Here is a 26,947-nt window from a genome sequence, read left to right on the forward strand (position 1 = left end):
CGAAATTCTCAAAAACACCTTTTCTTGCAAGGTCAAAATGATTTTTATGGTTGGGGTGGATGTGAAAAGGTATGTTTCCTTTGAAGATAATTTGGATGGCTAACAAAGAGCAACCAAGCCCAAAAAAGGAAAATCGCTCCTGACCCTTGCTGAGGGCCCAGGGCGAAAATTTTAAAACCTATCTTTTCCTCCAAAGTTTGAGCAAAGCTAAGCCTAGGCGTGAGTTTAAAACAATGTTTGGATTGCCTTGGAGCGATGAGAGATTGTTGAAAGTGAAAGTTTTGATGCCAAGAGGGAAATTCGCTCCTGACCCTTCCAGAGGGTCCAGAGCGAAATTTCCAAGTCCTCCCCTTTTCTTGCAAATTCAAGATAAAATCTTGCTATTCATGACTTAGGTGGGAGAAGGACGCGATGTTTTATGCCTAAGAAGTGATTTGAAGCTAAAGGAATGATGGAATGAGCCTAAAACATAAAATTCGCTCCTAACCCTTCCTGAGGGTCCAAGGCGAAAAACTTTATGGGAGGCTTTTCTTGCTTGGTTTGGTTGAATTGAAGTGTCAAAAGCATGTTGAAAAGAGGAATGAACATGATCTTTCTTTGACAAGTGTTTGATAACATTAAGGAATGGAGATTCGAGCCAAGAGAGGCAATTTCGCTCCTGACCCTTCCAAAGGGTCCAGAGCGAAATTCCTTGTAAACCCTTTTTTAACCTTTCTTGGACATGAAAAACCTTGTTCCTAGAGCAATAAACATCGAAATCCAACTAGGCAAGGAAGTTTTTAGGTGAGAAAATGAAGATTTTTGGTCAAGATTGCAAAAATCGCCCCTGACCCTTGCAGAGGGCCCAGGGCGAAAATTTGAAAAACCCTTGTTCTACCTTGCAGAAACAAGACAAACTTGGGTGGAGTGAATAAAAAACAACATTGCCTAGCTAAGAGTGAAAGATTCAACAAAAGTTGACAAAGGAGTAGGCCTAAGGAGGGAAAATCGCTCCTGACCCTTCCAGAGGGTCCAGGGCGAAAAACCCTAAAATCACACTTTTTCTCCTAAGTTGGATAAAACTAAGTTTGGAATGTAATGAAAGAGCCTATTTGGAGTGCCTTGAAGTGGTTTTTGAACTTTGAAAATGAACAGTTTGAGCCCAATTGTGAATTTCGCTCCTGACCCTTCCAAAGGGTCCAGAGCAAAATTCCCCTAAATGCACTATTTCCTTCAAAATTTGAATGAGCTAACCCAGTGATGGAAGGAAATGGACCTTGGAGATTGCCTTGGAGGAGTTTAATGATTGAGCTAAGGTCAATTCTGGCCTAGAATGAGAAAATCGCTCCTGACCCTTCCAGAGGGTCCAGGGCGAAATTTACATTTTCTCCTAATTACTCATGAGGAATGATTAAAAATTGAAATGCAATACCTTGATTAGGCTAAAACAAACATAAGCTTGCCTTCCAGGAGATTTTGGAGTGAAGGGAATGAGGTGTTCAAGTCTTAAATTGAAAAATCGCTCCTGACCCTTCCAGAGGGTCCAGGGCGAAATCATTAGCAAGCTTCACTAGCCTTCAATCCAACATTGATATTCCTCAAATCATAAAAAATTGCTAAGTTCGAAGCATTTGGGAAGATTAAATTAAATTCGCATTAATTGAAGGCATTTTTTTTAATTTAATAAATTAATTTTTTGACCTTGAAATAATCAAAAGGGTATCTTGGAGGCATTTAAATTAATTTTTTAAAATCAAAATTTTTAAATGAGTGCTCAAAGGCATTATTTTGCCTTTATTGGCAAGTCGGCCACCTTTTTCAAAAGGTTTTTATTTATTTTTACCCCTTTTTGCCAAGTCGGCCTTGGGGAAAAGGAAGGTGAGCGCTCTATATAATAGGGTGGCATTGTTTCAAATTCAAATCATTCATTCATCCCTTCTAAAGTGCGAAATTAAGGAGCAGATTGAGGAGCGAAATCCAGCAGATTGGAGGCCAAATTTCCAGAATTTGCTGAGTTTTGGAGGCTAAAATTCCAGAATTTGCTAAGATTGGAGGCTAAAATTCCAGAATTTGCCGAGTGTTGGAGGATAATTTCCAGATTTTGAAAGGCTGGTGGAAGGCGAACTTCTTTTGAAGGTTAATCAAGACAATTCATCCAAGAGGACCAGCAATTCAATCCTTATCCAGCAAAGTACCGATCTTCTTTCTTCATTTTTCCAAGGTTGATAGTTAAGCTTTCAAAGAAGGAGGTATGAAGAATTAAATTTTCGAAGTTTATATTCAAGACTTGTTTTGATCTTATAGCAATCCTTTGAGAATCTAAGTCTTGTGCAATCTGATTTTCATTTGAAAATTCATAATTCTTGAGTTGTCATGTCATTTTCAAATTAATGTTTTGAACTATTCCCGTGGAAGGTCTTAATTTCTACGCTTTAAGGTACGATGCTTAAAAGACTAATTTTGAAATTCTTTGTGTAGGCATCAAATGACGACCCCCAAAGCTGGAGGATCTACTAGTCGGCAAGCTCTCATTAAGGAAGATCAGAAAGGTGACGAGTTGGAGACCAGGATTGTGTCCAAGTGGAGTAATATTGGAGACACCAACTTAGGAAACTTCAATGTGAAGAAGTTTCGAGATGTCCCCTACATTGGCAAGCCATCACCCATTGCAAGGAAGATAATCGAGAGTGGCATCATCAAGGCGGCAGGTTTCCCTCCCGCAGTCAAGTGTCATGAGCTGATGATCGAGTGTGCCCGCCACTATGACTCACAATCAAGGACGATCGTATCCAAGGATGGGAACATCTTAGCTTACCTTTTAGAGGAAGCTATAAGCGAAGCTCTTCATCTTCCAGACCATAAAGATATGATTTACAAAAGCTTAGAAGGAGCGAGGTCGATCTATGAAGATGATCCTGAGACTTGTTTGAATCTCATCAATAAGAATTGGTTGCTCAAAAGTCAGCCTCGCTTGAACAAGATTCCCAATACACCACATAGGATCGACTTCCAGGAGGAATACAAAGATTTGATAACTTTGCTCAATCGAGTTACAGGGGCTCCTCAAGCCGCCTTCTTTGAAAAGTGGATGTTGTTCTTCATTCAAATGATAGTCCAAGGAAAAGGAATGCTTCATTGGGCTAGAATTATTAGCAATTGTCTGGACGTGCAGTTGAGAAGGCTAGGACCCACCAAATCATTCCACATGAGCTCATATGTTATATATGCCTTAATTAGGAGTTTCGAGTATGCAGGGCTACCTCATAGAGGAGTGATCTGGAGAGGGCCCGGAGAAATGAGAGTTTGTGATTCCTATGTTCATTTACATCATCCGCCTAGAAGTGACTACAAGTTAGTCAATGACACCTTCACGATGAACATTACTAGGATATTGCAAGGTGGGATTCACAATCGGCTATCTCTAGATGCACAGGAGCTTGTGAAGAAGTATGGTGCATGGTTCATCCAGTTTCAAAAGTTCACATACATCAGAGTTCAGGGGTGTCCTTCACCTCCCTACATGTTGCCAAGATATCCAACAGACAGGATAGTGCTACTTGAGGTGACTAGACAGTTGGCAGCTTATGCGAAGGCATCCAGACACAAGCATGGAAATGGAATTCCCATGCCCATCATACTAGGGAATTCAGTTCAAGTATGTCCTAATACTCAAGCCTCGGAAGATGCAGAGAAGGAATTATCTTTATACTCATTCTCATTCTTTGCCTCGCGGGAGAATTTTGATATTCATGGTCATATGGAGGAGACAGTCGGCAAGAAGTACAAGCATGAATTCCAAGTGGAGGACTTTTGGATGAATCTCCCAGGTGATTTAGAGGTTAAAAGAAAGATGCATTCCAGGCTACCCTTAGATCTCATCAGGAAATGCAAAGTTTATAGAGTAGCCGATCAAGCCCACGATAATGGTAGATACCTCCAGTCGTCCTATGAGAAAGAGGACAAAGAAGTGAAGATAGATTGGAATGAGCTCGAGGTTTTAGACTTGAGAGCTTTGATGGCCCCCATTTTATCCTGCACTCGCTGATGGGTGGATGTACAACATCAAAAGTTGAAAGAGTAGAATGTATCAATGACATTCACTTTGGAAGCAAGACCAAAGGAAGGAGAGGCAAGTGTAAGTGAGAATACTTCTCATCCCAAGGGCTTAAAGAGGAAAGAAAGACCTGAGAAAAGGGAACCCTCTAGGAAGAAGCAAAAAACCAATCCTGATCACCCACCAAGCACATCTTCTCGACATGAAAAGAAGGCAAGTCAAGGAGAAGATCAGGAGAAGATGGTATATGAAATTGATGAGTCTATGGAATCCATGGTACAAAATGACAAGCAAGAAAAGGGACAGACGCCTCAACATTCATCAAGTCAATCTCCCCAGGTTGATGCTAATGAGCTACATGAAGAGAAGAATGATGATGAAGCAACATCTCCTTCCCGAGAAGATAGACTACCGCTTAAAGAAATACAAGTAAGGGAAACAAGATCCGCCATTCCAGATTGGTTAAAGGAGAGACTGACAAGGGTAGTTGTGGTTGAAGAGGAAGAAGATGTATTTGATTTAGAAAGCCTTATAGGAAGTTCTCAAGAGGTGATGGAAAAGAAGAAGGCCACAAAAATGTCAAGGTAATTAGAGATGAGACAGGATCCAGGAAATTGCAAGTAGCTACAATAGTAGTGGACAAATATGAGGGTGAGATTCTTGCAGATGAGTATGACTTAGAAACATTTGAGCTTGGTCCACTTACCTCCCAGCAAGCAATGGAAGAAGCAACCGATTCATTTGAAGCACTTAAAAGACAAACTTAAAGAAGAAATGGAAAAGAATAAGAAGGTTGAGAGGGAGGTCAGTGCCTGGAGAAGCTATTTTAGTCATCTCAATCAGCCCTTGAGACGTCAGGATCCAGCAGTATCTCCTTTACAATCACTCCCTTTTGAATCAGTTGGCGAGGCAGAAAGGGTCAAGGGCTTGGTTCAGCTTATGAGTTCTTGGATTGATAAATTCCACACGGTAGCTGTTGAATTTGCAACGAGAATGATGAAGACGGTTCATCGAGCTATCCAGGTCCTTGAGATTATCCATAATCTAATGATAACTGTAGCTGCATTCACTCACACTAGAGATGTTATCATTCCTGTCTTGCAAGTGATAAGACAAACACCAAGACGGATTCTGGCACAAGGAAAGATAATGGATGGAGGAACCCATAACCTCTTACAGTGGTCAGCTCTGCTCTAGATGAAAGAGGTCCTTTTCGAAGATATCAACACCAGATGCAGTCAAGTTGAAGGTATCATTCATCCAATTCAAGATAAGGTGTTTGAGGTGTTGTGTACCATTCTTGACAGGCGGATCGAGATTGAGACAGATGTGGACATCCAAGAGTTGGAGGAGAGAGTCAAGGTCATCTTTTGCAAAGAAGAGAACATCATCACAGATAAGCAACGAGATCAGATGTTCACTACTATGTTCCTGATTCAGAAGACCAAAGAGCTTGAACCTGGATGGGAGACAACTCTTCTCACTGCTTTTGATCAAGTCCTTCAGTTGGAAGAACGAATGAAGAATCTTCCTGAGATTCCCATGGCTGAGATTGAGGGAATTGTGTCCAAATTCATTGGATATGCTAAGAAAGAGCATAGGAAAGGGAACAAAATTCTAGATGAAAAGTTGTTATAGGATGATGTGGCAGCTTAATTCCTATTAGCCTATGTTTCCTCGATATTTGTGCCAATTAAATATTGGCTATGCATTTAATGATGTTTATCTAAATGGGGACTTTTTTGTAATAAACCCTAATTAGGGTTTAGGTGTCAAGATCTCAGCCGTTGATCTTCTTTCGATTTGGGCCATTCATTGTATTTGAGGATACTATATATATTGTCACTCATTTCATTTTGATATATAGTTAGAAGTTAGAGAAGAGAGAGAGCTTAGAGAGAAGAAAGTTATTGTGTAGCAAGATTGAGTAGTGAAGAAAGAATTTTGAGCAATTGTTGTCCATTTGGCTTTGAGATCAATAAAATATTGAAGTTATGGTGTTTTATTGCAGTACTTGTGGCTATCTTCATGATTGTTTATTTTCTTGAATCACTCTCAGTCGAAGTAGTATTTAAGTTTAAGTTTGAAGGACTAAGTGTTGTGCTTGATCTTTTGTGAGATTCACGTTCCAAACCACTAGCTTCTTGCTGATTGTAAGGACGCCTTGTGTGGTCAACTGGAAATATTGAGATTGCTTAAAAATTCAATCATTTTTTGGAAGTATTGATATGTATCTCTATGATAGTATCTATGTCCTTGATGATTTGAAAATTACTTAATCACCTTAGAAGATCGCATCAATTCCAGTAGAGTTGTAATTTCTTGGCAATACTGAAATTGGTAGAATCTTACCAAGACTAGCCTTCATTGAGTCATTCTTAGGATTAGATTAGCATTCATCCCTTGAAACCCTTATCTTTTGATATTTTTTGAAAGTCTGTTAGTGTTAGGAAAATCTTGTTCCTGCAGTCGAAAAGAGAGTAATACGAACAAGCTTTCTTTGAAAGTACGTGAGGCCCCTTGAAGAAACAGCATATACAACGACCACTGGTGCTTATCCACACGTAGAGATCCTACAACGAAGAACCTTGAAGTCATCCCGATTGATCCTTTTCGTGACATCTTCAACATTCAGAGACTTTAATCAAGAGAGGATAAGATACCTTTGGGTATTTTATTCTGTGTTTGGTCGTGTACAAAAAACACATCAACACAACCACACGATGTGATACTATCAGAGCAACAAAAATTGCCCAAAATCGCCTGGACTCGGCGAGTCCAGGGGGCTCGGACTCGAGTCCGAGTCTGGGGTCCGGACTCGAGTCCGAGTCTGGGGTCTAGACTCGCTTGGACTCGGCCAGACTTGGCTGGCGGCAATGACATTTTAAGTTTAAAAAAAACAACTTCTTACAATATGTTTTCAATTGATTTTTTCTACCGACACAATAACTTTGCCGTGTCCAGTCGAGTCTGAGCTGAGCTTTTTTTTGCCGAGTCCGAGTCGGAGTCCCGAGTCGAGTTGGCCTCGCTGAGTCCGAGCCCCGTTTCTATGGATACTATTTTTTGGAGATAGGTTTGTGACATCCAACCGATCGCAATCAGAATTTCTTGACATCAATGACAAACAAATATACAGACTTCTAACAGCTTACCGTTATACCCTCTCAAGAGCTGCACTAATCTTCTATTTGCCCCACGGGGTTGTGGATGAAATGTGGTGGATCAGTTCAATATTGTGTTCATCTTCTCCTACAGTGTAGATCTAAAATTTCCCAACAAGTGGAAATCTCTACTTGAAACTATAGAGGTAGGCAAACTAAAATGAACCTAAATGTTACTAAAAGAAAACTTTGAAAAGTATTGCTGCCCTTAGGAGTCTTTTTGCAAGGAATGAATATTCACATCCTACTAATTGTCTGCAACAACAAACAAATAATCATGCCCCTTCTTGAGAAGAGAAAACCCTCTACAAAATCTACATAGTTCCCATTTCATGGCCTAGAAAGACTCAATAGTGGCATATACATATCCAATTTCTTGTTGCTTTGCTTACTTGTGCTACTTAGAAGTTAGAACACATCCTTACATATACCTCTGAAGATTTGCTACAATCTGTGTAACCTCAAAGGATCCGGCAACTCTTGAAGTGTGGGCTTCCCTCATCAGCTGAATCCTTTCCACCTTTGGCACATACAATTTCCTCAAGAGTAAAAAATCTTGGATATAGTAGTCAACTTTGTGTTCAAATTTTGCACTCTTAGCCTCTTGTAATCCTTGAAATACTGATGTCAGTTAAGACCTACATGAGAAAGAAAGATGCATCATGTCATTGAAAGGCATGTGAAATTACATTGCGTGAAAAGAATGTTACAGATCCTCTACATTAAATTTGTTTATTTGCATGATTAGTATGTGTTGTACGACCTTGACAAACAAAAGAATAATCTTGTTTAGTTGAAGGAAAGGTTTTTGGCCAAATTTGACTACCCTAAGTTGACTCACCAAAATATTGCTGCATTGAAGTATATTGGTGCACTAGTATGATGAACAGTGATAACTTTAAGAAACCCCCCCTCAAAAAATTGTATAAAATCTTGGCGAATATTTATTTTTTTCTAAAATTAATAATAATGTTTTTTGGCGAATCTTTCCTTTTTATAAATTTTTTTTTTTTTATTGGCGAATGTTTATATCAATTTTTTTTGGTGGAAAAAATTGGCGAATCTTGGAAAATAATCATTGTATGCATTAATTACTATTGCATTTCCTTTCATTTAAAAAAAATCTTTTATAAAAGAGTAAAGGCATGAAGGTTGAAATCATTAATGAGTTTAAGGGTTAGACTATACTTTCTTTGGTTTCTACCATTAACTTAAAATAATCGAATAGCCCTCTTTCTATTTTGTGAGATAAAATTTACAAACAATTTGTAATACTCATGGGGCCAAAAATTGCTTTTAAACCATTGTTTTTCATTGAATCAACAATTCAAAATCAATTTCAAACCCCATGAGCATTACAACTTGTAGGTACATTTTACCTCGTGGAATACATTGAAGATCATTAGATTATATTTTAAATCAATGGTGGAAACAAAAGATTGTTGATATAACCTTAAAGTAACTAATAATTATGATATATTATTGGTGAACTAATTTGGATTTCTACAATAAATTATAAATTGTTGGTGAATTTGATCCAATCATGTATCAAATATTGTGGCAAATCTTTAAGTTAAAAAAATTAATAAAATAAATTCTCTGGCGAATTAATAACATTAAAATAAAAATTTGTAAAAATGTGGCGATTTGGGTCACCTTAAAAGTTGAAATTATTAGCCAAATTTGATTTTTAAATTTCAAAAAATAGCCAATTGGCGAATATTAGCCACTAAAGTTTTCACTAATGATGAAAAGAGACTTAATCACCAAGATCTTGCATACACTTGATGCAGCTACCTAGCAAACTTTGCATATACAATGTGAGCTAGTGCAACAAACCTTGGCTGGCTAGAAGAATGCATTAGAGGTTCTGTTGCATTTGGAGGCCTTGGGAGAAACATTGAGTTATGGTTCTAATGCACACCTTGAAGAAAGATTGGGCAGATGGTGATGTGCATGGAGTAGCTTGTGGGTGTAGCAGAAGCTAGAAGGGGCTTATGGTGCACATGATGCCATTGTGAGGGCACATAGCTGTTAATGATGGTAAGAGTGCATAGTGTTAGTGCAACACAATTCCCTATGCCACTGTGCATTCCTGGTCATGCCATATGCCATGAATGTCATAACACATTAACCCATTCATATTTTAGAAACTTATTGGCATTTCAGTTAATTATTACTTTGTGGTCTACAACTATGTTACTTATGACACTAGTATTTGTTGAGTAGTGCAACCACCATGTGAATCAAGGGGAAAGCAGGTGATGAATATGACTGTACAGCCATAACTGCAGTCCAAAAGCTGCACTACATCTTCAAGAACATAGTGGAGGTAGAGGAGCAAGGCATAGAGGATGAGCATGTGGATTCTCTTGTTATAGGTGTTACCTAGTAGTGAAACTGGTGAGGATACAGAATGAGTAATATTTGCCAATTCACCATGATGTCATCATATCGATAATACTATATTATATTAGAATTCATTGGGATTAATTCTACATTGATGTGCATTGGTTTATAAAGCCCTTGGTTTTCTTTACAAAACTTTCCTACCCAACATACACACATGTAACTAATATTTGTTTTTTTTTATACTAATGATTATTTTTTATATTTAATTATCTAAGCTGTATTTATTATACTTAAAAGCAGTGTTCCACGGCCGTTGGGGATGGGGAGACGGGGGAACGTGGGGATGGGCTTCAGGGATGGGGGGACAAAGGGAAAAAGTTTGGGGGACAGGTTTCGGGGATGGGGGGACTTGGGCCTGGGGGGGAAACACGTTTCCGTGGAACACTGCTTAAAAGTTAAATGTAATATTCCAACATTGCCACTCTTATTACATTAGAACCATATAGAACTATATATTTGTTAAAAGCTTCTCTTTGAAAATAGTTCTTGGATTAGGTAGAACTCCACCAATCTACCTTGTAACCCTTGTAAAGGTGTAGCTTATAAACTGAATTCTAGAGTTCCTAGATTCCACCTCCCCAAACTCTTGAATTACACATCTCTCAAATTATTGGACAACCATCCATGCTTAGCTACATCCATAGTGCTTCATTAAGCTTTCTCATGACCCTGGTAAGGATACAATTCCCAAGATTCACAAAATCCTGAATTGTCTAGGCAGCCATCCATATTGAGTTTCTTTTACATTATATCCCTACCCTTTTTCAAAGTGTAGACTTCCATACTTAATTATCCATAGTTACAAAATAGCCAAGCTTCCCTTTCCTCCAAGAAGGGGACACACATGAATTATTAGTGATTCTCATGTACGGTACCATCTTTGAGTGAGATGCTAGCTCAAGATGGAGAAATTCCTCCAATCTCTAGTGTCTGCTGGCCTCCTCTTTGACCTTTTTACACTATCCACAAGATACAAAATCAAAATATTAGAAAATCTTGTTAGTTGTCACATGGATGATCTCGAAAGCAGGAGGTGACAAGAGAAATGTTTTCTTTTGTGAGGTGTTATGTCATGCCCCGTCAAAGTTACCTCTTTCACCGTCGTATCAGAAAATTGCCCTAATTTTCTATAGCCCGTATCAGACAAGACAAACTCATAATAGTAGGAGTCTATGTTAATATAATCAGCAATGTCAAAATATGAATAGCAATATATGATCGACCTCACAGCAATAAAGACCAACATGAAGCGATCCAAGATAAAGACTGACAAAGCATTGACTAACAAAGAAGATTCCCAAGTCAACATGGAAGAGAGCTGCAGTTTAGTTCACTATTTACAAAGAGATCGATCGCAGTGATTTAATTGTGGCATTAACTAACAGACTGTGTGTTTGATATGCATTCCTAACAGGTGCGATTGCATTACATGAGGGACCCGCTTAATTGGTAATAAATGATTATTAAACAAATATTATTTTATTGAGGGTTATTCTCTATGACAGCGATTAGGAAAAGTAAAGACACATCTCTTCCGGAGAGGTGTCCTTTCCAAATAGTATAACTGTGAGAAGGAGAAGATATAAATGTGGAGAGGATAATATGAGTAAGGGGCATGGGATGAAATAAGAGGAAAAATAATCATCATTGAAGGATAGAAAAAAAGGAGAGGCTGAGTCAGTGGATGTCAGCGATTTCCATCTGGCTCCCAACGGTATACTTACTATATGAAGCCTAATAATGTTTTTATGCAGAAATTAATAGTAATATTAATATAGACTGCAATACGTATGAAAGTCATATTTAATTCCACATGTAGTGGCAGACCAGATCTGACGCATGTCAGATCTGTCTGCCTTTACAGCCACAATTATACTAACAACTTTTATATATATATATATATATATATAGAGAGAGAGAGAGAGAGAGAGAGAGAGAGAGAGAGAGAGAGATAGAGAGAGAGAGATCATCTGAATGTATACACGAGAATAAATTAGTAATTCATTCTGAAGATTATAAGTAGACAGTACTTAACTAGATTTACAATGATACAAATGCATCAAATGTAAATAAATAAATTCATCAAAGAACATGGCTATCAATCAATTTATTACATCAAATAAGAGTTAATCAATTATACAAATCAGAGGTTCATAAATAAATTGATAACAAGATAAATAAACAATAGATAATTCCTGAAACATAAACAGAATGTCTTTAAACTGTCCTAAAACCATAATCAGTTCTGTATTTTCTATTCCCCAAGGGAGATGGGTTCTGCTAGGGAGGGGCAGAATAAAACCACTTCAATGGAAAGCCCCCAAGGGTGAAAGGACTCCTGAAATCTGGGCTGCAGGCCCCAAGGTTGAATGGACTGAGTTCCGGTAATCTGGGTTACATTAAGGAGGTGGTGTCAAGCGCCCTAGGCAGCCAAGCCCTCTTCTGAGAATAGGGTCAGATTGGTTTGGGGTTTAGGCATGGCTTTTAATGGCATCATAAGTTATATTACAGAGAACTAGTTAGTAATGCTCAATTAATCATGATAGAGGGTAGTAACATAGATGTTGCTCTTGAGAATTGACAGTGTCTAAATAGGGGACATTACATGTTAGTGTCAAGTGAAGTGAACTTTTAAAATGAGACCATTTATGCATAACAAAAACAATAATGAGTGGGAAGCAACTTGTTAGGCATGGGCTTTATTGAATCTGTAGTTCTTAAATAATTATTGAATCTTCTATCTCAAGTGCTCCCTAATATTGCAGATTTGGCAGCAGTGGCACATAGATGGCCAATAATGATAATAGAAATAATAGAGATTGTATATGACTACACTTCTAAACATTCCTTTCCACCAGTCAACCGCTTTACATTGTTGAGACATGGACCAGCTAGGACTCAAACCTAGGACCTTCCATACGCTGCTGGAGTGCTCTACCACTGAGCTACTGGCCCCTCTTGGACCAGTCCATCGTCGGTCCGGGTGTGGCTTATTTCCAACACCAACACCCCCCTTAAGCCACACCTCTCGTGTGCTTGGGGCTCCTAGCCTGGACCTGGCTCTGATAGCGTGTTGAGACATGGACCAGCTAGGACTTGAACCTAGGACCTTCCATATGCTGCTGGAGTGCTCTACCACTGAGCTATTGGCTCCTCTTGGACCAGTCCATCGTCGGTCCGGGTGTGGCTTATTTTCAACACCAACACCCCCCTTAAGCCACACCTCTCGTGTGCTTGGGGTTCTTAGCCTGAACCTGACTCTGATACCATGTTGAGACATGGACCAGCTAGGACTCGAACCTAGGACCTTCCATACGCTGCTAGAGTGCTCTACCACTGAGCTACTGGCCCCTCTTGGACCAGTCCATTGTCGGTCCGGGTGTGGCTTATTTCCAACACCAACATGCACCATACAATATCTGCAACAAATCTTTCTTTTGGCCTTAAAACAACAGGCAAGTTCACATGGGATGCCAACCTTTGCACATCAAATCTTATTTCTTCATGGATAAGAACTTTTGATTGCTTTGATACCATATTGAAAATGGTGAGTATACACAAAAAGTGATGATCACATCATGATTTCATCAAATTGATAATAGTAAACAATATAAGAATTCATTAGGATTAATTTTACATTGATATGCATTGGCATATAAAATATGTTTTCCCATACAAAACTTCTCCACCTAACCCATAACTAACATCTGAGTTATTTAATCTATATTTATTGTACTAAGATGTAATATTCCAACACCCAGAACATACTTCACGTGTCTAAAATTTCCTATTGTGGACACTCCAATGGATATAATAAGATTTGAGTTATTCTTGCTCTATGACAACAGTGGGAGTCATGCAAAACATTTGTGCAACATAATGAGAAAGGGCGATCCATCTACCAAGTTCATACAAATTTTGATCAGAACTGGCTCTTGGATTCAAGAGAACAAGCAAGTACATCAATCACATAATACTGGCACATAGAAAGAGTACAAGCCTATGGTGCAACCTAAGGATGAGGTTGCACAAGTCACAAACTGTGTGTAGCAAATAGAACCTGCACAATATCATCCGTATCAAGATGTTGTACAATGCTCTCAATGGTGCAACTTGGGTGCATTTGCTACAAAATGCATGCGAAGTGTGGATGTGCAAAATGACAGTGAAGTAGAAGTGGATACATTGTGCAATTTTTAAGTTCAGACATTGGAGGGTGAAAAGCTAGTAGAGGAGGTGAAGGTAGGAAAGGATGGTATGTATTTTAATAAATTGCTCAAAGCAGTCTAAGTTAATATGGGGACTAAGGAAGCATTGAAGATAGCTACTATTTGGGACTACTAGAAAGAAGACCTTGTGTAGGTCATTGAATTATTGTGCAAAATTTGAAAAATTGTTCCCCAAAGTTTATTAGGAAATGAAATCAAATTGAAACCTAATGCTAAGATAGTGAAAAAGAGAACATATGGGTTAAAGGTGAATTTTGGCATTAAAGGAAAAGAAGAGATTGGCAAGACGTTGAAAGCTGATGTAGTTTTTCACAATTGATGAATTATAATGATTTAGTCCTATGGTGATTTCAACCAAGAAGGATGGAGTCATAAGGATTTGTGTTGACTATAAATCCCTAAATGAGGTGTTGAAATCAATAGCTAGAATTGGATTATTTAAATTAACCTTTTAAATAACATATTGTAATAATTCAATGTAACATGTAAATCATATGAGGCTAGCCCTATTTGGGCGTATAAGCAATGTGTAACGTGTTCTAGGGCAGGACCCAAATTGGGTAGTTGAGCAAACAACATATAACGTGTAATAAATATTATTTGTATTTTTGGCGGCAAGTGTATTTAGCCGACCTAGCCTATAAGGCAATGTAACCATGTATAAATACAAGATATAGTGATGCCTTGTTACAATCACACAAGCAATAATCTCTTCTTCAACGAATATCTCTGCAATATCAATGAACTTGCCTTAGGCATCAGCGAACTTGTTTTAGACATCAGCGAACACACATTAGAGACCAGCGATCACACCTTGGAGGCCTGCGGTCTTCATTTGAGTTTCAGCTAACATGATCTTTGCTCATAGTATCAAGTTCTGAGTGTATTTCATCTGTCGAATCTACCCTATTGGTGATTGAAGGATATTTCAAGTTCAGATCAGAAGTTACAAGTCAGATAAGTCAGTCTTGCCTTTGCCCTAGGAGGGTGAATTGTATTTAATCAACTGCTGATATTAATAAATAAGATCTGAACATTGTTGCTGGGTTTTTCCTCCAAGAGAGAGGTTTTCCCAAGGTATATGTGTGTCATGTGTTGATTTTGTGGTTGTTTATCTTGCATCTTGATTTTCTGTTCCTTAATGCTTATCTGATTACTAAAAACTAACATGGTATCAGAGCTTTAGGTTCATTCTAAGTAATCAGATTAACAGTAAGCTTTCACCTTCAGTTTAATGTTTTATTTTCAAGATGGTGATAGGTCTGAAAGTAGTGGACAGACTTGATGGGGCTCTTAATTTTATCTCTTGGAAGGTTCATGTTCTTCTTGCCTTCGAAGAGATTGATTTGTTGCAGTTTGTCAAAGATAAGGATTTGCCTGAACCCTTAGATCCAGAAGAATTAAAGCAGTTCAAGAAGAATGCTCTTAAGGCCAAGAAGTTCCTAATTGATTCTGTAAAGGATCATCTTGTCCCAATCATCTCCAAACTACCTTTAGCCAAGGAGATGTTCAAACACTTAGAGGGAATGTATGAGATCAACAACATCAGCTGGGCACTTACCCTAAGGCAGCAACTACTTCAAGTCAAGATGAGTAAGGGAGATTCAGTAATGTCTTTTTTCATGAAAATTTCAGAATTGAAGGATCAACTCAGCTCCATTGGAAATGAAGTTGTGGACAAGGACATTGTCATGATTGCACTAAATGGACTTCCTGATTCCTAGGATCCATTCATTCAAAGCATAAGCGGAAGATCTGAATTTCCCACATTTGATCGCCTTCGGTCTGATTGCATTCAAGAAGAATCACACTTAGCTGCAAGAGGAATGCTCAAGGGCACTCATGGAGGTGACCATCACATGCTTGCATCTCAATGTGTCAAAAGGAAGGGTGGTCATTGGAAGAAGAACAACATCAAAAGAAATAGAGATTTCAGACCTCCTGCTGTTCACGATTCAAGGAAGAAGCCAAGGGATCTTTCACGTATTCGTTGCTTCGGATGTGGTAAGTTTGGACACTATGCTAAAGAATGTCATAATCTGCCCAAGCAAGGAGAAGCGAACCTGAATGAAGTTGCAGATTCGAAGGATAATGAAGACTTCCTCTTCATTTCTGCCTTATCCAGCAATGTGCCAACTAACAACAACACTTGGTTGATAGACAGTGGTGCATCCAGGCATATCACGGGATACCGGGAGCACCTCTCAGACTTAATGGAGAAAGAGTCCAACCTTCATGTGGTAATTGGTGATGATTCTCGGTATTCGGTAAGAGGTTTTGGCAATACTTCTTTAAATTTAGAATCTGGTATCTCCTTGCATCTTAGTGATATTTTATTTGTTCCTGGAATTAAAAGAAATTTAATCTCCATTTCTACCCTAGAAGATAAAGGTTATCAAGTAGCATTTTCTGAGGGTAGAGTACTTGCATTGCCTAAGAAATCTAGTTTTAAATCTACTCGTGTTATTGGAAATAGATATGATAGTTTGTATAAGCTTTTAGTTCACCCTGTTCAAGCACTCATTCATGAGGCTCCTGAATCTAGCGATCTATGGCACAGAAGGCTTGGTCACCTTCACTTCCAGGCACTTCCCTCACTTGAAAAGATGGTTAAAGGTATGCCTAAACTTAGTCATTTTCATGATGATACTTGCAAAGGTTGTGCATTAGGTAAGAACACTAAAAGTCCATTCCATAAAAGTGAAAGTAGAGGCAAGGAAAAATTAGCACTTGTTCATTCTGACTTATGTGGACCTATGTCAGTTCCTTCTCCTAGTGGATTTCTATACTATGTTACATTTATAGATGATTTTTCTAGAAAGTCTTGGATTTACTTTCTAAGATCTAAAGAATCTGATGAAGTACTAAGTAGGTTCAAAGAATTTAAGATTCTAGTTGAAAATATATCTGGTAAAAGGATTAAAGTGTTAAGATTTGATAATGGAGGTGAATACACCTCAAGTAGTTTTCATGACTTTTGTGTAGAGACAGGAATTAAGAGGGAGTTCTGCGTCCCCTACAATCCTTAGCAAAATGGTGTGGCTGAAAGGAAGAATAGAGCCATTGTTGAAGTAGCTAAAGCTATGATTCATGATTAGGACTTGCAGACTTTCCTATGGGCCAAAGCATCTAAGACCGCAGTGTATATTCAGAATAGTTGCCCTCATCGTGTCCTGAAGAACATGACTCTCGAAGAAGCCTTCACTGGAGTCAAACCTGATATCAGTCACCTAAGGATTTTTGGAAGTCCTGTCTATGTTCATGTGCCAAAAGAAAAGAGATCTAAGCTAGAGCCATCCGGGAAGAAAGGTATCCTTGTTGGATACAATGAGTCCTCCAAAGCATTTCGTGTCTACATTCCAGGACAAAGGTACATTGAGGTAAGTAGGGATGTTACGTTTGAAGAAAATATTGCTTTTAAGAAATCTAAAGGCTCCCTTGTCAATAATGATAGAGAAGTTAATGATAATCAAGATATGGATAGTGATACTAACCCTGAGATTTAGAGGGAGTCTATTGAGCCTCCTGAACGTATTGAGCATGGTGATCCTCCCGAGTCTCTGGATCCAATTGATGGACCTAGAGATATTGCAGTTAGCAAGAAAAGACCTCTTTGGGTTAGGAGCACAATTCAAGAAGCAGAAAAGTTTGCAGCTCCCCAAGGAACATTTAGAGAAAGCTGAAGACCTCAGAAATTCTCAAACTATGTTACAATGATGTGCAATATAATTGAGATTGAACCATCAAGCATAGAAGAAGCAATGAACCAACAAGCATGGAAACTAGCTATGGACGAAGAGTATCAATCTATCATCAAGAATGATGTCTCGGATATTGTGCCTAGACCTAAAGGTAAGTCTATTGTTTCTTCTAAATGGTTGTTTAAAATTAAACATGCTGTTGATGGTAGTATTGAGAAATATAAAATTAGATTTGTAGCTCGTGGTTTTTCTCAAAAAGAAGGCAAAGATTATGAAGAAACATTTGCTCCTGTTGCTAGATATACTTCTATTAGAACTATTATAGCTATTGCTGCAGCTGAGGGTTGGAAGTTACATTAGATGGATGTAAAGACTGCTTTCTTTAATGGTGTCATTGAGGAAGAAGTCTATATTGAGCAACCAGAAGGATATGAGGTTCACAATAGAGAATCTCATGTATGCAGATTGAAGAAAGCTCTTTACGGCCTCAAGCAAGCCCCTCGAGCTTGGTATGAAAGAATTGATAAGTATTTGGTTAGTTTAGGGTTTTGTAAGAATGATGCTAATCCTAACCTTTACTTTAAAGTTTTTAATGGTGAAATGCCAATTCTAGTTTTATATGTGGATGATTTATTTCTAACTGGTGAAGATAGTCTCATCATTAGATGTAAGAAAGAATTAGCCACTGAATTTGAAATGAAAGATCTAGGTTTAATGCATTACTTTCTAGGGTTAGAAGTATGGCAAAGATCTAATTAAATTATACTTAGTTAAGGAAAATACACCATTGATATATTGAAAAGATTTGGTATGCTGGATTGTAACCTATGGTTACTCCTATGGAAACTAACTTGAAGAAATTGAGTTTATCTGCAACTAAGTTTGATTTTGCAGATCCATCGGAGTACAGGCAGTTGATTGGATCCTTGATGTATCTAGTTAACACTAGACCGGATATTTGTTATGCAGTGAGTGCCCTCAGCCAGTTCATGAACAAGCCGAAGCATGTTCATCTTGTTGCAGGCAAGCATATCCTGAGATATTTGCGAGGCACAGTTGGCTATGGGTTGAAGTTTCCAATCAACTCTATCATCACCTTGGAGGGCTACTCTGATTCTGATTGGGCAGGAAGTGTAACTGATAGAAAGAGCACTTCAGGAATCTGTTTCAGTTTGGGTTCTACCGTGATTTCCTGGGCCAACAGGAAACAGTCCTCAGTTGCATTGAGTACTGCAGAAGTTGAGTGCATTGCATCAAGTGTGGCGTCAAGAGAAGCGGTGTGGCTTCACAAGTTTCTTGTTGGGTTGTTTGGACAACCTTGGGAACTCACAGTCATTCATTGTGACAATCAGAGTTGTATTAAAATGTCTACTAATCCAGTGTTTCATGATAGGTCAAAACATGTGGAAACTCATTATCACTATGTTTGTGATATGTTACAGAGAGGTGCCATTCAGCTGAAATATGTCAGCACTGATGAGCAGATTGCAGATGTTCTCACCAAGCCTCTAGCTCGTGTGAAGTTTGAATACTTCAAAGAGAGACTTGGAGTTGTTGAGAACACAACTCTTGCTGAGAGGGAGTCTCAGTCTTAGTCTACCACCCTCTGTGGGCAATGCAAGGTGGAGTCACCCTTTGCGGGCAATGCAAGGTGACATTGAATCCTTCTCAGGGAGAAGGTTGAGGTGAAAGACCTCCTCCACCCTCTCCGAGCAATGCAAGGTGGATCCATCCTATGCGGGCAATGCAAGATGGATTTCATGGAAAGGTCCATGATGTGATTATTACAATATGTGGTTGCTTGCTATAATCCTCCCTAGCTAAGAGGGAGTGTTGAAATCAATAGCTAGAATCAGAATATTTAAATTAACCTTTTAAATAACATATTGTAATAATTCAATGTAACTTGTAAATCATATGAGGCTGCCCTATTTGGGTGTATAAGCAACGTGTAACGTGTTCTAGGGCAGGACCCAAATTGGGCAGTTGAGCAAACACCATATAACGTGTAATAAATATTATTTGTATTTTTGGCGGCAAGTGTATTTAGCCGACCTAGCCTATAAGGCAATGTAACCATGTATAAATACAAGATATAGTGATGCCTTGTTACAATCACACAAGCAATAATCTCTTCTTCAGCGAATGTCTCTGCAATATCAGCGAACTTGTTTTGGACATCAGCGAACACACATTAGAGACCAGCGATCACACCTTGGAGGCCTGCGATCTTCATCTGAGTCTCAGCTAACATCATCTTTGCTCATAGTATCAAGTTCTGAGTGTATTTCATCTGTCGAATCTGTCCTACTGGTGATTGAAGGATATTTCAAGTTCAGATCAGAAGTTACAAGTCAGATAAGTCAGTCTGGCCTTTGCTCTAGGAGGGTGAATTGTATTTGATCAACTGCTAATATTAATAAGTTCTGAACATTGTTGCTGGGTTTTTCCTCGAAGAGGGAGGTTTTCCCAGGGTATATGTGTGTCATGTGTTGATTTTGTGGCTGTTTATCTTGCATCTTGATTTTCTATTCCTTAATGCTTATCTGATTACTAAAAACTAACATGAGGTATGAATAATAGATCCTTTTTCAACATAATTTATAGAAGAAAATTTTTAAGGTGTTGAAAATAGGGATGCATACACTTTAACTAATGGATACTCTTGATATAACCAAGTCCAAACTGGTAAGAAATAAAAGGCAAAGACCACCTTTGCAACAAAGTGGGACAATTTTGCCTATAATGTAATGCCATTTAGTTTGAAGATTGGTTGCATTCTCATGCATCGTGGTTAATGCCTTAAAGGATTTCATCGACTTCTTGTAGGTTTATATGAATGATTAAACTATGTAATGTATGTTTGCAAAACATGAAAATTCCTTTCGAATAATGTTTGAGAGCTATCAACAGTTGAACATTATGCTGAACTTAAAGGGCACATTCATGGCCCTGGTTTTGTGGCATATTATTTGCAAGGATGGTATGTTGGTAGACTCAATGGAAATCACAACTACAATTGAGGTGCTCGAAATGACACACGAGCTTTGCAGCTTTTTGGGACATATTGGTTATTATTTATTAAGAATTATGTCCATACACATTAGTGGAGGAACTTTTGAGGAAAGTTGATTTGTTCTATTGGATAGATAGACATCAACAAGCTTTTGAGTTACTAAAGGAGAAATTAGTGACTATGCTATGTTTCAATTTTCCAATTGGAATAATTCATTTGATGTTCATGTAGATGCTTTAGGTACTGCAATCATGGTAGTGCTCTTGCAACCAAGGGAAAGAAAAATCATCCAACCGACTGTCCTCGTGGGGAAATTCAGTTGGAATTTGGAAGTTGCGAATTCACAACTCTCCTTCCTTTAGCAATGGGACCAATTCAAAGATTCCCAAGGAGCATGCATCTCACACTCTTTGTTGTCTTCTATCTTCTTAATGCTATGGAAAGATTACAATGAGCATAGAGTAGATCAGCTATGAACAATTGACTACGCACTATTGTTCATGCATACATACATCAATTGCTACTCTCGTTGTTGCTTCCAATTACTTGGCTAATGGCTCCTATAATGCATCGTTGGTGACATCCCTTTGAAGATCTAATGATCCCAATTGTCTCAATTAGGAAGAGATATGGAATTCTTTCCATTATTGAGTTTTTTTGAATGAAAAGGTAAAACTTTTATAAACAACATGAAAACTTGCCATGCCACAAATGAAAACCACTATGCCCCAAATGAAACCACAATGACACATTCCAAACTACCTTGACAATGACACAACTGCAACCCTGCTATGTGTAGCAGTTTTGTCACTGTCCAAAATGCTCTCTGATTCCCTATTGGATATAATGTGATGGAATCTGATGGAGTTTGATGTTTTTTTCTGGGGCCTTATAGATCATTTAGGCCTAAAATAATCATAATGATCTTGGGAAGGCAATTTTTGTGCGAAAAAAGTCGAGATCATGTTTTTGCAAAGTAGGTTCCAAATTGTCTTAGATTTGACCTTAATCGTAACCATATGAAATGAAAATTGTTATCTTTTGTTATTCTTTGTAGAAACTTAAGTATTCTTTTAGTTTAGGCAGTCTCCAGAAAAAAATAAATGTAGAGATAGAAGCCAAGTGGATGATTTTTCTGAAATTTTTTATGTTGTAGTTTTCAATTTTAGATTTTCAGTTCTAGTAGGTTTTTATTTTATATATTACAAGGTCTCTTTTCTAGGATTTACATTAGAAAAATTCCTTATATTTCAAAACTCAGTATCTTCTGCTCACATTATATTGTGTTTTTTATTCTGTGGTGTCTTAACTGACGTTGACAGCAATACAGCCAAGTACAATTGGATTTGTAACAATATTTACCCTTACTGCTTGTGAATTTGTGGCTTAATTTAATTCCTGTAGTCTCTTTAAAATCTCTTCAAGTTATGTATCATCATTCTAGAAATTTTAGATGCCTGGTTCTGAAAACAAACATATTTTGTTCTTATTCCTGTAGTCTCTGTTTAAAACCTCTTCAAGTTATGTATCATCTTTCTAGAAATTTCAGATACCTGGTTCTGAAAACAAACATATTTTTTCTCTATTTCTAAGATGACTCGGGCTGGGATTTCTAGACTAACAAAAAAATTGAGTGAAAAAGCTGTTTCCAATTGATTTCATACAACTTGATTGGGAAAGATATGAAGGATTTTAGAACCTTACTCACTGAGGCATGGTATCCCAAGAAAACCTTTAATAATCAATATACTATTCTTTGCGGCATTAGAAGAAGTGCCCCAATACTTTACAGGTGGCAATACCATCATTTCAATGCGTCCTCATGACTCCTTTGATCACCCACCAAAATTCCTGATAACTTACAAGTAGATGAAGCAAGGACAAATTTCTAGTCTTCAGCTCATCATAAAGACACGTTTCAGCTGACCATGTTAAGAAGAAAAATAGGAAAAGTCAGCTGCATTATTTCAGTATTCCCAGTTCCTCCACTGCAGTTTGCAGCACATGCAGTTCTTTGTATCCAAAAGCAGCAAAGGATAATCCAACTATGCCAAAGAATATTTTTTCATACCACCATTTGCTACTAATGGATCATATCGAGACAAGGAAAACACTAAAAGTGTCACTCTTACTCTATTGTTCTCCTTTCCCCTAACATTTTTAATTCGTTTGCCAGGCTTCATATTAATAAATAAAGGAATTGTTGTCCCTCATCTCTCTCAATCATCATTTCATATTTTCAATCTTTATGTTTAGAGAAAGGTGAAAGTTGCACTTAATGAAGTATAGCTAGCTTCTCTAATTTTTTTTTACTAGCTAACTATTCCAAGACCAAGAGGTCAACCTCCTCTGGAATTAAATATGGCATGTTTTTAAAGGAGAGATGCTGTCACAGGAATAGTGGGGGGGTGATGAAAAAGAGGGTGGGATAGGTTAAGGTAAATATTTGATTGGAATGAGAAAGAGGTGATTGGGAAGATTTTAAGGGTCTTGGTGAAAACAAGTGGCCTTACAAGTATGAAGCCACATCCATCAGTAACAATCTTAGAAATTCATTTGGGTGGGGGAGGAATCCAAAACATCTCTAGGACCCCCAAACTGTTCTAAAGATAAAGAGACATTTAGGCCAAGTCTGCCACTTGATCTCCCTTCATCTGGATTTTGTTTTAATTTTGTTAATTCCAATTTGCTGCAGAGCCAATATGTCTTTGCAACAAACTTGTTTAGCCTCTAACCTATGTTTTTTCCACCATTCATGGCATTGATTAGTATTTGTGAGTTTGCTTCCACCATTAGTTTTTCCACATTTAATTGCAGCTATTTATGAACCTATCTTTAGGGCCCTCATTTATGATTAGTATCCTTTCCAATATTTATTGAATAGAGGAGAGGTTAGCAATCAACATTTCCAAAACCCTCCCTATTGCCACTTGGCTTGGATTGACCTTTAAAGCTCCATCAAACTTTAACTTCATGTATCCTTGCATGGAGGTCGTTGGGGTAGGAGATAAACAAATATTTTGTGATTTATTTTCCTTATTTGCAACCATACCCTTTATTAGAATAGGGGGGTGTCAATTTCTTGGGCTAAGAGATGAGCATCCATTGATTACAGAAAAGATATTTCCTCATCTACTATGGTGTCTTTCTATGAGAACGTTTGTCACTTTTGGCTTTTCTGCTCTATCTGTTGGGGGTATCCTCTTGCCCTTTCTTTGTGTGTGCTTGCTGCAAAGTCCTTTGATTATCTCCTTGGGCATCAAGGTTCGCTTGGCCTGGTGAATGGTATTTCCCTTAATCTACATAATAACTTATTATTGGGCACTTTACAGATGACACTTTTTTCACTTTACCAGAGCTCCATGAGACTTTTTCAGCCATTTACAGTGGAGCAAACCCAGTGTTACAGACATAAGCCCTTTCCCCTTACCTGTCTGGCTAGAGAATAAGCAATGGAAAACTGGAAATATTGAAAATATCACCAAATTAAATGAAATTATGTGAGGTATGAATTGGAGTTTTTCCAGCAAAGCTTAGATATTTTCTAGGCAGCATGAATTTACCATTAATTGAAGACAGGTTCATAAGATTGCATAGGACAAAGTTAGGGTAAAGATAGTGTTTGGGAGAAGGTGCTCATACTCCATTTTAGTACAATATTGAACAGAAAATGGAAATATGGTAGCTAGGTTATTATGATGTAATTGAAAGTAATGGAAGAAATCATCTAACTCTAAAGATGTTTGAAAGTTTCAAAAGAAAAATGTTAATGATAGCAAAGTCAGTGAAACTAAAATATGAACTCAACAAAACACTAATTATGCATGATTTCCTAGTAGTTAAAGAATGTGACTGAAGGTCAACTGTAGGGTTGAATGTTGCTAATTGGTGGCAGTTGTAGTTTTGACTTTGATCATGTCGATGAACTACTAATATAGAATAGTGCAAGCAAAAGAGTGGTTCAGAAACAAATGCAACAGATGATAAATTGCTGCAAATATGCTTCGTTTTGTAATGGGACTGTGGAAGAAGATGATGTCAAATATTGCTATTATTAGTTGATTTGAAGCCCTCGTAGACCATTAGGAATTCAATCAGTTGCATCATGTTTCAACATGTTATGTTGGGATAGCAAAGTTCTTATTAACATAAAGTTTGTAATAGCTGGCTTTGTAAAAATAATTTTTTTGATGTCTAGGTAGATTTTGAAATTTATTAATTTCAATAATCTAAAAAAGTTATATATTCAAACAATCTCCCTGATTTAGTGAAAATAATTAGTTCGTAAGATTCTTGTTAATCTTTTTTGTTGTTCCTTCATCTTCAATCTAATGAAGTTGAGTCTATTCTATTATGAACCTTTTGGTTGTATTGTGTCCTATTTTTGTAAGCAACTTGATTTTTTATAATTGGCATACTCTGGAATATCTGTAAGCAACACAATAAGCCTGTAGAGTATCATGCTGCCAAATTTATGGTATTAAGAGGTAAAATATTTTGCAGCTTATTGCTGTTATTCTTTCTGTACAGGATTGCAATGCAGTCCAGAAACTTGTATTTCAAAATTCAAATGAGGGTTTCTAAATGGAGTTATCTAGTTCAACTCATTTAGTTTAGCGACTCGGGTTCCCGGGTTCCTGTGTTCAAGTCCTTCTCTGTGGTCGAATCCCCATGTACGTATTATCTCGTCCACATCAGCTTCGAGAGATTATTAAACCGAACTGCTTCGGCAGTCCATAACAGACTGGAAAAGGAGGTTTGATTTCGTGGTTGTTGGTGGGTGGGAACATGAATCGAGAGGTGTAGGTGTGCATTTGGTGGTGAACTCGGAATAGAAAAAGGTTCTGCAAATTTTAAGATACATATGAAGAAAAGTAAAAGCTACTAGTATTTTTTCTGCGATTTGTTTTATTTGAGCCTAAAGAAGTTTTGACTTCACTTTAAACCGGTGAACTGTGTTGCAGATATTCATCTAAACAGAACCAGAATCTAAAATCTCAGAAGTAGCTATCGTTGATGGCACTACATTCATCAATGAAATCAAGCAGAGATATTTCCATCACCCTTCAGAATATTCACTCTGTTCTGCATTGTACGAAGTTACTGAAATTTGATACAATTCTCTATAAGCTAGACGGACTTTCCTCTGAGCTGCCAAAATGATGTTGTGGATGATTTCGATTTATTTTGACTGTTTATTACTAATTGATGGCTTGTAGAATTTATAACCAATTTCCAGTCTGTTATAGCTAACCTTAGTTAATTATCATTTGATTTCTGGAATTTATAATTAATGTTTTATAGCGTACGAATTTGTCTGTCCATTCTTATGTCAGAGGTGTTTTGGTGCACAGGGTGCTGATCATGTGTATTATCCTACCGAATATCGAACAGAATGGTGCAGCAGCAATAGAACATTGCGTCCATGTTTTCTATTTGCAAGGAAATTCACTCGGGGTGCGGCTTTCCAGCTATTAAATCATGTTCACTTGGATGGCCATTTCAGAACAGTTCCTGGTCACCAGTCGGGACCTTTGTCTTTGTTAAAAGCTAATCTTACAAGTTCTAAAAGTGGCCCATTTGGGCGTGCTCGCTAGAAAATTAACAACATACCTAGAATTTGTGGGGTGTTCATGTATTTTTTCTTTTTTATTTTGAGAATTAATCCATGAGTTCTCTTAGACAATTCTTGGTGGTCGGTAAAATCAGTGGGTATAGGAGCTTGTTTATCCATTGTTTAAAGAGCTCTGTAGTTCTTGGATCTAAGGACCGAGTTAGCACCAACGGAGGAGGTTATAGTATTTGCTAAATCAAATATATCATACATGCACCAAGCATCCATATCCTAAGTCTTTTGGTTATCATGGAGGTGCAATGCTGAGGAAAAGTTCGACGTGCTTGTAAAAAATTGAATACGGACATCTTGTTTCTTTGAGTTTAAAACAATAAAATCATCAATGTTGCACAAGCCTCGTATAAAGTTGTTGCTTGAGATTGGATGTCTGCAAATCTTGGGTCCAAAGCTTTTGTGAGCTTTGAAATTGAAGAGGAAAAAAAAGGTAAATTTGCATTTTAACTGGTGGACTTTTGATAACCATTGAACTTTATTAATATGGTTGAAGGTTAAGGAGTTGATTCTTAATTTAAAGTAATTATTGTAGAGGGAATAAACAATGTCCAATACAAAAGCTATATTAATCTACGGGTAAAGAGAAAATATTTTAATACAGCTTGGTGGCGTCGGGTAGTTGGCCAAAGGTCTTTGATCTAGGTTCGTGAGGTCTTGAGGTTGACTCTTTGTTCCAACTTATCCGATGGGCGGTTGTTGCCGTCCCAAGGATTAGTCTTGGCTGCTCACCCGAAAGGCGCAAGCTCGGGTGCTTGAGTGGGACACA

General features: G+C 37.8%; 1 protein-coding gene across 3 annotated transcripts in view; it reads left to right on the top strand.

Moving 5' to 3' along the window:
- LOC131049930 (glycosyltransferase BC10) overlaps positions 1-26,520 on the top strand; it is a 148,265-nt gene extending 121,745 nt beyond the window's left edge. The window contains exons 10-11 of one of the 3 annotated variants that reach the window (XR_009106820.2): positions 25,083-25,393; positions 25,517-25,644. Coding sequence is in view for 2 of the 3 variants with exons in the window: in XM_057984034.2 (XP_057840017.1) it covers positions 25,907-26,149 (243 nt within the window). In the remaining variant the exon portion in view is untranslated. Of the gene's footprint in view, positions 1-25,082; positions 25,645-25,906 lie in introns of those variants that run through there. The other 2 variants (XM_057984047.2, XM_057984034.2) reach the window with 2 other exon arrangements.
- The last annotated feature ends 427 nt before the right edge of the window (positions 26,521-26,947 follow it).

This window comes from Cryptomeria japonica, chromosome 5 (genome assembly GCF_030272615.1).
Source record: "Cryptomeria japonica chromosome 5, Sugi_1.0, whole genome shotgun sequence".
NCBI classification, from domain to species: Eukaryota; Viridiplantae; Streptophyta; class Pinopsida; order Cupressales; family Cupressaceae; genus Cryptomeria; species Cryptomeria japonica.